Source organism: Talpa occidentalis, unplaced genomic scaffold (genome assembly GCF_014898055.3).
Source record: "Talpa occidentalis isolate TD23 unplaced genomic scaffold, MPIMG_talOcc4v2.1, whole genome shotgun sequence".
Lineage (NCBI taxonomy): Eukaryota > Metazoa > Chordata > Mammalia > Eulipotyphla > Talpidae > Talpa > Talpa occidentalis.
In genome coordinates, this window is record NW_026555331.1 from 24,208,616 (window position 1) to 24,219,394 (window position 10,779).

General features: G+C 42.9%; 1 protein-coding gene across 2 annotated transcripts in view; it reads left to right on the forward strand.

The window, feature by feature from the left end:
• The window catches only part of SYBU (syntabulin), a 69,156-nt gene extending 63,033 nt beyond the window's left edge, over positions 1 to 6,123 (forward strand). For both annotated transcript variants that reach the window (XM_037502622.2, XM_037502633.2), the window contains exons 5-7: positions 538 to 741; positions 2,127 to 2,276; positions 4,286 to 6,123. In XM_037502622.2, the coding sequence (XP_037358519.1) occupies positions 538 to 741; positions 2,127 to 2,276; positions 4,286 to 5,390 (1,459 nt within the window). In that variant the 3' untranslated portion in view covers positions 5,391 to 6,123. The remainder of the gene's footprint in view (positions 1 to 537; positions 742 to 2,126; positions 2,277 to 4,285) is intronic.
• Positions 6,124 to 10,779: the final 4,656 nt, after the last annotated feature.

A 10,779-nucleotide genomic window follows, 5' to 3' on the forward strand; every position in this document is an offset into this window, starting at 1 on the left:
CAACACAAGCACCTGTGTTGTCACTGGGGAAGGAAAGAAAAGGTGGAGGGGGGAGGGAATAAGTGGTTAAAATTACAGACTTGATACATTTATGTGGGCTATGTTTATCTCTTCTATTTTTTTCTCCTCCTTTATGGTGAACACCCTTCTTCCCAAGCCTCATTTTCTTACCCCGTCACAAACCAAATCTTTTCAAGCTGAAGCAGGTGCACTGGCACAAAAACCACATCTTCAAAACAGCCTCCAAAAATGAACCTGAAACAAATCAAAACGTACATGGCTTGTGTCCTTAGCAGGCAGTAGCACTTGATTCAAAACAAGCTTTATGATCAGAGACTGTTTGAAAAAACAGCAGAGGGAGAGGCTGCCTGTACTAGTGACACGAGGCACAAAAGACTAGCCAGCAACTGGGAAGGATGGTTCGTGCTGATCCTTACTTTGCCCCTTCCATCTCTATAAATAGGACTTTCTTAGTGGCAGCCATTTGTGCTTAGGGAGTTCCAAGGATTTTAACTTTTTTTTATGGGTTTTTCCCAGTCGAGGTCCCCATGGGCGGAGTAATGGAGCTTCGTCATACAAGTCTGGCAATAGCCCTCCATCCCCACGGGAGAAGGACCTTCTGTCCATGCTGTGCAGGAACCAGCTGAGTCCCGTTAACATCCATCCCAGTTATGCGCCTTCTTCCCCGAGCAGTAGCAACTCTGGCTCCTACAAAGGAAGCGACTGCAGTCCGGTGATGAGGTGAGTGCGGTTCCTCCCCCAATTTGTGGTCCTTCGTGGTCCTAAGCTTTTCTTAAAAAAAAAAAAAAAAAAAGTTATACAACTCTGATCCCCCATCGTATTCTGCAATGGGACACTTCTCTTGCCCACACTCAGCTAATCCTTCAAGACTACTGGAGAAAGAGTCTGAATCACAATTCTAATAAGCCTCAGCAGTCCCCGGAGTGCATGGAGAGGGGGAGAAAAGGCACCAAGGCAGGAGGAGGGTCCTGCTCATTCTCCTCAGAACAAGGGGAATCATTCACATTACTCATTTATTCATTCATTCAAATACTAGATGTTTATTGAGCACCATGTTGTGTCGGGTACAGGGCAAAGTGTGGGAATAGAGCAGTGAACAGAAAAGAAGTTCCCTGTGCTCAGCGCCCACAGAAGAGATGTTCCTCCTCTAACGACAAAAACACATGAACGATATTCCTTCTGTATCTGCTACTTTTTGTGTATGTAAAAGGTGGGGAGGGGGCCAACTCAGTCTGGAAGGAGCAGGGGAGAGCTCTCTGAGGAAGTGAAATTGAAATGAGATCTAAAAGGCAAGCAAGGAATGAATTAGCCCCTGTGGGGTGGAAAGGATGGCCAGCGGGAACTGCATATCCAAATGGGACCTGACCAGAGGACTGCAGGGTCGGGAACCAGCCAAGGGTCGTCCTGGTACCAGGATGGGGGGGAGCAGGGTGATCATGCGGTGGCTTAGATGGGGTCTAGAGTAAGGGAAGCTGCCAGCCTTCTCCTTTGGCCTTCCTCCTGGGCATCCCTGGCTCACTAGTCGGCCCTTACCCCAGGGACGCTCGGCTCTCTGCCAGGCCTGACCTGAGAGGGACCAAGATTCCAGCTGGGGAAGTTTTGTAGCACACAGAGCACTTCTCTTACAAAACACACTCTGATGGGAGTGGAGTAAGTCTTATTCCCTTCAGAAGAAGGAAACTTCCCACCAAATCACTGTGCCAGGGACTGATTTCAGAACCATTTGCATTCAACTGCAGTCAGGATTTCTGGGCAGTAGCTTATTGTGTGGAAAGTTAGGTCATCTCGCTCCCCTGCCTCCCTCCCGCTGCCCCATTCATTGTCCTTTAGTACAGCAGCATGTTATTCTGAACAACAGGCAGACTGGGACAATTGTGCATTATTTTGTATGAGATCATTGCTAAGCCATAGAAAATCCTCCCCTTTACTATCCTCACTCCCTACACACACACACAATGAAGGGAAGGACAGGCATGTTTTGGTCCCCTTCTGAGTATTGAGATTTAAAGCAGCAACATAGCTGCCATTCCTCCTCGAGCTGTTAATTGTGCCTTAACTTTTCTTTTTATAAAAAAAAGTAAATTTCATTATTTGGATTATTTCAGACGGTCTGGAAGGTACATGTCCTGTGGTGAAAATCATGGTGTCAAACCCCCAAATCCTGAGCAGTACTTGACTCCTCTGCAGCAAAAAGAGGTTACAGTGAGGCACCTAAAGACCAAGCTGAAGGAATCCGAGCGCCGGCTTCACGAGAGGTGATCTGTGTCCCTTGCACACTGCGGTTTAGGATGATTTCTTTTTCCATAAAATGAAATAGGCACCCAACCTATGAAAAGTAGAAAAGAAAAAAAATATTTCATTTCATCTTTGTTGGATTTCTTAAATCCGCCTCTCAAAAGAGCCCTTCCCAGTCCTGTGTGATCTGGCTCCTTTAGGAGTTCAGGGGCCCTCTGAGCATAGAGGTGCCACTGCTCATGGTGGGTGTGTGCAGCTCTGACATGAAGAGTTTGGTGTGTGCACGACTATTTTTAAGTGGCAGGAACACTTGCAGGAACAATCCCAGACTTCTAGTGGAGTGGATCTCACACATGGGGCCCTGGTAAGCTGTTTATCTGTGAGAGGCGGTGACTGTGTGCATTGTGATTTCTGCAAGCTATTTCTGTGCTGAAGGAAGAGGTTCATTATTCTTGGCTAAGTGTTAAGGTCAGAAAAACCCAGCTTGTACTTAAAGAGATCTTATCTCAAAGAACAAACCTTTGACATCTTAGGCAGACCTATTTCTGCTTGTGTTTTCCCTGGGACATTTTGGAAGAGACAAGTGAACTGTGACCAGGGTAGCTGTGAATTCAGGGTGAGAGTGGCATGACTCAGACCCTATCTTCTGAAAGTCTTTGGTATACGATATTTGGGGAGTTCAGGGAGAATTTGAGTGCTCGTGGAAGTGGGGAGAGAAGGGGAGGTGGTGAAACAAGAAAGTGTTTAAGCCTAATCTTCAAAGGAGCAATACTAACTCCATCTCTTCATTTATATCAGGATCCTGACTACCTGGTCTTCATATTCACTGAGAATATGAGGACAGATACTGACATTGACTATGGAGAAATTACATGCAAGGAAAAAATTTTTGAAGGAACAAAAAAGTAGTATAATAGGCCTCCCCGGTGGCACAGGGGTTATAGTCTCAGCGTTATCAAGCTATCGCCAGCCACCATGGCCTGAGTTCATTCCCCAGCCAGGGAGCTAACTCACATGGCACAGCAGACCTCTCCTGTCTCACCCACTGCTCCCCTTAGCAGTGTATTTCAGTAGCTCTGCTTGTCCTGCTCCTCACTTTTATCTCTGGTGAATCTTATCACACCCCACCCCTCTGGCCTACACCCCAGTTCTTGTATGCATAAATAAGTAAAATAAGTCTTTTAAGAAAGTAGTAGTAAAAGATGTGTTCTATATCATCTTACCTAAGAGCAGGTAATCTACTTTCCACAAAGTCCTTATTATTTAAAAAAGTATTTTTAATGATTATTGGATTATGATCAGAATACTTTTACAAGGCTAAAGTTTATCTATCTGCCTTTTGTCCTGGATACTCAATTAAGAATAAAAAGGGGGCCTCCCCTGTGGCGCAGCAGGTTGGGCACTGCACTGTGAAGCTGTCCGCAGCCTCTGCAGTGCAGGTTCGATTCCTGGCCGGCCAGGGAGAAACCCACATGGTGTGGCAGACCTCTCCTGCCTTACCTGCTGCTCCATCTGCCTGTTCTGCTCCCCGCTTTGTCTCTGGAGAATTCTCTCACCCTCCCGCGTTTCTGACCTGTACCCCAGCTCTTGTATAAATAAATAAATCTTAAAAAATAAATAAAAAGGACTTTCCTCCCATAAACTGTAGGTTTATGGAAGGGTAGGCTATAGAGATAAAAGCAGTCTAAGAACTCTAGTGTGTTCTAAAAATAACATTTCAAATATTTAATATTGAAAGAGGACAATGCTTGTGAAGTACTTAGTGCAGTGCCTGACATATAGTGAGCACTCAAAAAATAAATAATACTGGTAAGAATTCTTCTTCTGATTCTAGTTGCTATCATTTTTTCAGCTATTTTAAAAATTAAGGAGGGAAAGTCATGGCTATCCCTGCCAAAGAAGGAAATTCAAAACGGATTTAACCTGTATGTTTCAAGTGGCAAAGCACAGGCTTCTCACGGTGTCAGAATTGCTTACTGCTGGGTTTAGAGTTGACGTTTCCTTCACCATCCTTATCTTCTCACTCTAGGGAATCTGAAATTGTGGAGCTCAAGTCCCAGCTGGCCCGGATGCGAGAAGACTGGATTGAAGAAGAGTGTCACCGGGTAGAGGCCCAGTTGGCCCTCAAGGAAGCCAGGAAAGAGATCAAACAGCTCAAACAGGTCATTGAAACTATGAGGAGCAACTTGGCTGATAAAGATAAAGGCATTCAGAAATATTTTGTGGACATAAACATTCAAAACAAGAAGTTGGAGTCTCTACTTCAGAGCATGGAGATGGCGCACAGTGGCTCTCTGAGGGATGAACTGTGTCTAGACTTTCCATGTGATTCCCCAGAGAAAAGCTTGAGCCTCAACACCCCCTTTGGCAAGATGACGGATGGGCTGTCTCTGGAAGAGCAGGTCACAGAGGAAGGGGCTGACAGTGAGCTGCTGGTGGGAGACAGCCTGGCTGACGGCACAGATTTGTTCGATGAGATGGTGACAGCCACCACCACAGAGGCCGGCGGTGTGGAGCTTCTTCACTGCACTCTTGGGGCGCCAATCCTGGAGGCCCTCTCCAGGGCAGGGGGGCAGGAGGAGAGCAGCGTGGTGGTGGAGCAGGCCGTGCAGACCGATGTGCTGCCCTACAGCCCTGCGATCTCAGAGTTCATTCAGCACGTGCTCAAGCTCCAGGACCCTAGTCCCTCGAGCTCGGCATCCCCTGAAGAATCTGTGGCTGACTCCACAGAAAGCTTCCCGGAGTCCATCTCTGCATTCGTGGTTGACTTAACTCCAAGAAATCCAAACTCAGCCATCCTTTTGTCTCCTGTGGAGATCCCATACCCCGAGGTGGATATCGAAGCTCATGAAAACCGCCTCATGAGAGAGCTGGATTTTGCAGGCTCCGCAGAAGAAAGGTTGGACGGCCTCATCCTGCGGCCGCAGGGGGCCATCGGGAGGCAGTACTGGAGCAGCAGTTTCCTGGTGGATCTCCTGGCGGTGGCGGCACCCGTGGTCCCCACCGTTCTGTGGGCATTTAGTACTCAGAGAGGGGGGACAGACCCCGTCTACAACATCGGAGCCTTGCTCCGGGGCTGCTGTGTGGTGGCCCTGCACTCGCTCCGCCGCACCGCCTTCCACATCAAAACCTAAATAGAAGTTGTTGGTTCCTTGTGCCAATCTGTCCCGTGTGGCGTCGTGCCAGGTGGAGAAACAGCAGGTCGACCTATGGCAGCCCCTCTTCTGTCGTTTTGCTCCTCGGTGTTTGATTTGCACTACGTTTAGTTGAAACCTGTTCCCTGATTAAAGCCGGAGGTATCTTCAAAGGCATGGAGACCTGGTTCCAATAAATGTCCCACCAGTGTGGTGTAGAAAGCATGCTCATGACCCCGCCGTGTCGTCTGAGGTGCCCGCTCTTATCCTAGTGGTTCAGGAAAAGAAAATGCAAACTTTGCACTTTCGAGACAGCTTCAGTAAGGCTGGCATGTTATCTCCTTGCTTTGCTTCGTGCCGTTCAAAAATGTGTAATTGTTCCAGCATTCCAATGGTCTTGTGCATAGCAGGGACTGTAACCAAAAATAAAAATGTATTTGTGTAATTGATTCGAAGAAGTCTTGAATAGCTCTTTAGTGTCTTACTTGAGGTTGATAAGGTTGGAGTGTTTGAATTTTTTACTAAATGTAGCTCCAAAGTCTTAAATGGCTTGTTTGTTCTTAAACCTGTTAATTGATGAAACTGTATGTAAGTTTACAATGTATTAACTTATGTTTTGCTTATTATATATAGTGTTTTATTGGAAATTGTTTGTAACTACACACTTCAGCATGATGAAAGTAAAGATTAGTGTTTCCACTGAAATAAATGTTTTATCCTCCTATAAATAAATCTCTGTGGTTTTACTTATATAAATGATAAACAAGGTTGAGTGGATAGCAGCTTCTTCCATCTTTATCAATAGGGGTCAGTAAAAATGGAATTGAGAAAGAGGGAAAATAATTATTAAAGAAAATTCTTTTTAAAAGCATATTTTCTGAATAAAAGAAGCTGTAATTGCTGGCTTGGAAATTACCCACATGCTATTTTGTCCATGTATTTACTCAGTAAGACTATATTGAGTATTTTCAGAAAAGTTGGGTTGGTATTTTTTAAGCATTCTAGGGGTACTGAGAGGAAGATTATGCTTTGATGCCATGTGTCATATGTCTTGGAATATTATGGTGGGGTGAATGTCTGGGAAAGGATGAGATAACATTTGGCTATTCCTCACATCAGCCTTGTGAGGTGGTTATTACCCTACAGATACGGGAGCTGAGAATCTAAGAGGTAAGTTACTAAGAATCTAATAGTTTATCTTACTTAGGACTTTCAGGATCTGCAAAGCAAATACCCTTTCCACTTTACCACACAAAGGTAAGAGACTAGAGAACATCCTAAGCTCTCACCTAGAAACTTCTACCAAAGCACCTTTAAACATAACTATATTTTTACTTATACATCTTGTTAATTGTTCATCTCAACCATTAAAATGTTAGCTCTCTGCAGCCAGTTCTGTTTTGTTCACAGGTATATGTCAAGAACTTATAAGAGTATGTGGCACGTAGCAGCTGTTGAGTAAGTTCTAACAAAAATGGCTGTCGAATGAGTTCATCCAACAAATACTGAGTATCCACATGCTAGGCAAGGCACTTAACTGGGGTGAAAATCATCAACTGAAAGAAGGCTTCTGCCTTCAGGTACCTTACCTTCTGCCTGAGAAAAACATAAAACATGCTAACAAATAATAAGTGCTTCAAAAGAAACAAGGTTTTTTGACCAAAAGTGACAAGGGTGAAAATGAAGAACACATCTTTCTTGATAGATAGATAGATAGATAGATAGATAGATAGATACAGATAAGTCTTCAATCTTTCCAGTAATCCACATAATACAGTTTCAAAAGTAATCAGATACTTTTACACATTTGTCAGTTTGAGACTTTGGCTATCGTGCAGAATGCACTGTCGGCAGATAGGAGTAGAAGTAGGAAGAAAATTTAGGGATCTATTGTAACAGTCCAGATGAGAGATTATGACAATTTGGAGGTGGAAATGAAAATAGAAGTTAAGCTGAATAATTAAAGATCTAGCTTGAAGATAGAATTGATGTGGTCTGCCAATAGATTGGATGTGGGGAAGGGATGAGGTAGGGTTCAAGGCAAAGAGAATTAAGGATGATGGGCCTCCCCGGTGGCGCAGCGGTTGAGCACAGGGTTTCGAAGCTGCCTGCAGCCTCTGCAGTGCAGGTTCGATCCCCGGCCGCCGGGCGAGGGTCCCACATGGCGTGCAGACCTCTCCTGCCGCCTGCTGCTCCCCTCAGCAGTGTATTTTGTCAGTCTGCCTGTTCTGTTCTCCGCTCTGGCTCTGGTGAATTCTCTCACCCGCGCTTCTGACTGTACCCATTGCTTGTATAAATAAATAAATAAATCTTTAAAAAAATTTAAAAAAGTAATAAGGATGATGCAGGTATTTGAGCAGCTGGATCAATGATGGCACCACTTGCTGAAAATAAAATGAAAGATTTGAGAATTTATAGAAAATAAATTTTAGGTGGCTATTAACTATCAATGTCTGCGAATCATGGGAGTTATCAGAATTAGAGTTATAAAATTGGGTTCTTCAGCATTTACATGGTTATTAAATCATGAGAGAGATAAGATCACCCAGGAACAATGTAAAGAAAAAAAGTCCAATGATTGAGTCCTAGGCACTTCCACATTTAGATAGAGGTCAAGGATTGAGAACCGACAAAACAGCTTGAGAAGAGGTAGCCTGAAGGATGAAAAATAGATGACTGTAGTATAAAAATTGAGAAAGGAAAGTAATTCAAAAGTGGACATTCACATGGCCTACGGACATATGAAAAATTATTCAACATCAGTTATTGTAAGGGAAATGCAGATTAAAACCACAATGAAGTACCACCTCACCACTGAGAATAGTCCATATATGAAAGAATGGAATCAACAAGTGTTGGCAAGGTTGCAGTGAAAAAGAAACCCATTCACCTTTGATGGGACTGTAAGTTGGTACAGCCCCTGTGGAAAACTCTACAGGATTTCTTAAGAAAATACAAATGGAAATTCCATACAATTTGGCAATGCCTCAGTTAGGTATTTATCCAAATAAAATGAAAACTCTTAATACAAAAAAAATTATCTATGCCTATGTATAATAGCAGCACTGTTCACAATTGCCAAGTCCTGGAACCAAATACCTTTCAACAGACAACTAGATAAAGAAATTGTGGAATATATACTCAGTGGAATACTACATGGCTATAAAAAAAAAAAGATGAAATAGTGGTATTTGGGACAAAAATGGATAGACCTCAAGGTGATTATGTTAAGTGAAATAAGTCAAAAAGTGAAAGATATCAGATGGTTTCACTTATCTGTGGAATATAAATAATACACAGGGAAATATACACAGGCAAATTACAGCAGGAATAAATTTTGAACTCAGTGAAAGAATATAATGGTTACCAGAGGGAACAGGAGGGAGAGAAAGGAGATGGAGGAGGGAGGCAGATGGGGTATGGGCATGGGTGGTTTGGTGGAGAGTGAATGGAACATGTGAACATGTGGGAAAAAAATTAAATGTCAAAAAACAAAATCTGAAAAAAAAAAAAAAAAAAGTGGATTACTCAACTGTGTTGAAATCCTACCAAGAGGCTGAATAACATGAGAACAGATACATGGCCTGTTGGCTTTGACAAAAATGTCCTGGCAACTGTCAAAAACATTTTCTTTGGAGAGGTGTGGATTGAAGCCAGATTGCAATGGGTTGGAGAAAGGATGGAAGCAAGAAAATAGAAATCAATTTTTTTTTTTTTAAGTTTTACTGAAGGGGAATGGGGAGTGTACAGGGGAATGAAGTTGGTCTTATTTTTCAATATTGAGAGGAGAGAGCACATCTGTATGCTTTCATGATTTAACCAATGAAGACAAGAAATTGATGACCTAGGGAAAAAGGTAATTGAAGGTGGGAAGTCCTTGAGAAGATGAGAATGGATAGAAGTATAACACAAGGTGTGTATGTGGAGAGCGGTGGCTTCTCCCGAATAGACCATCTCTCCATTGGAATACACACATGCATATCTCTCTCTCTCTCTCTTTCTCTCTCTCTCTCTCTCTCTCTCACACACACACACACACACACACACACACACACACACACACACACACACTGGCTTTCCCACAGCCAGGGTACACAGACTTGACTGAAACGGAAACTATTTCTGGAGGTGAATAATCGGAAGTGTCCCAAACTAGTGAGCCATGCTGACTCAGATCCCTTCCTGTAGTCCAATCCAGACCGACACCTAGATGCTGTTATCTTTCTTACAGTTCCTCCTTGTGTTTATTTTTAGTTATTGCTAAATTGAAGCACTTTTACTTTAGGACAAATTATAAGTCTTTTTGGGTATCTACTTGTTGCTACAGAAATGACTATAACCACACAGTCTCAGCACTGTTCTTCATCAGTTCAAGATGGATGGAAACGGGCTCTGGTGAAGAAGAATTTGCCATGAACCACAAATATTTATGTTGATTATCAAATTGAAGGCAGCTGATCATGAACAGCAAAATTGCTTTGTTTTTTAAATTACCTGTATCCTTTCCCTAAACCAAAAGAGTCAAAGAACTTTAACTCGTTTGAAATACTGGACACTGCATCTGTCCACACTGAAACACATTTTCTCCAAAGTGAAACAGGAGATCCTAGAGCAGTTATTTTGTTTTTCTTTTCCTCTCCCTCCTCCCCATGTCTCCTTGTCAACCTTACCCCTCCTTCTTCAGGGTTTCAGTATATATAGTGGAAAATTACTGCTTTTCTTCAGAACAAAGTCTCTCACAAATGAGTCCCTTGGAGTAAATAAAAGAAGGAACACGGCTTGCCTTTCGGAAGCCCAAGGCGTTGGCTAGTTTTGTGGACAAGATGATCTGGTCCCATAGAAAAAAAGCTCAAAGTTGCTTTCAGTAATTTGGGTGTCTATGATGTCCAATAGGCAGGAAGATGGAAAAAGAACAATTCTGCGTTGAACAAACTGCTATCCCTTCAAAGCGAATGTAAAACATTTCCTACAGTTATGTGTACAAACATTCCAATTTATAAGAAAAGGTATTTCCCAAAGGGACATGCTGACCTTTCCATGCAGAGCTGTTCAGAAAGGGGGAAAAATTCAGTGCACTCAGATGCCAAATGGTTATGACATTTGTGGCAGGAGGGAAGGGAAGTCTGTGATTTGTATTTATCATAGTCCCTGCCCAAATAGTAGTTGGATCTATGTTTTCCTTTTGAGGCTTTTTTTTTTTTTTTTTTTTTTTCACTTTAGAAAGGTTGCAGAGTAGATTCTGACTTCTATTGGCTCAGTGAGGGCTTTTTAAAAATTCACTTAATCCCCCCAAATTCACTTTGTTTATTTATATCCCACAAATGGGTGGAATCATGCATGATGAAGCAGTGGTCTAGGAATTTTAAAATAACAGTTTCTAGCAATCAGA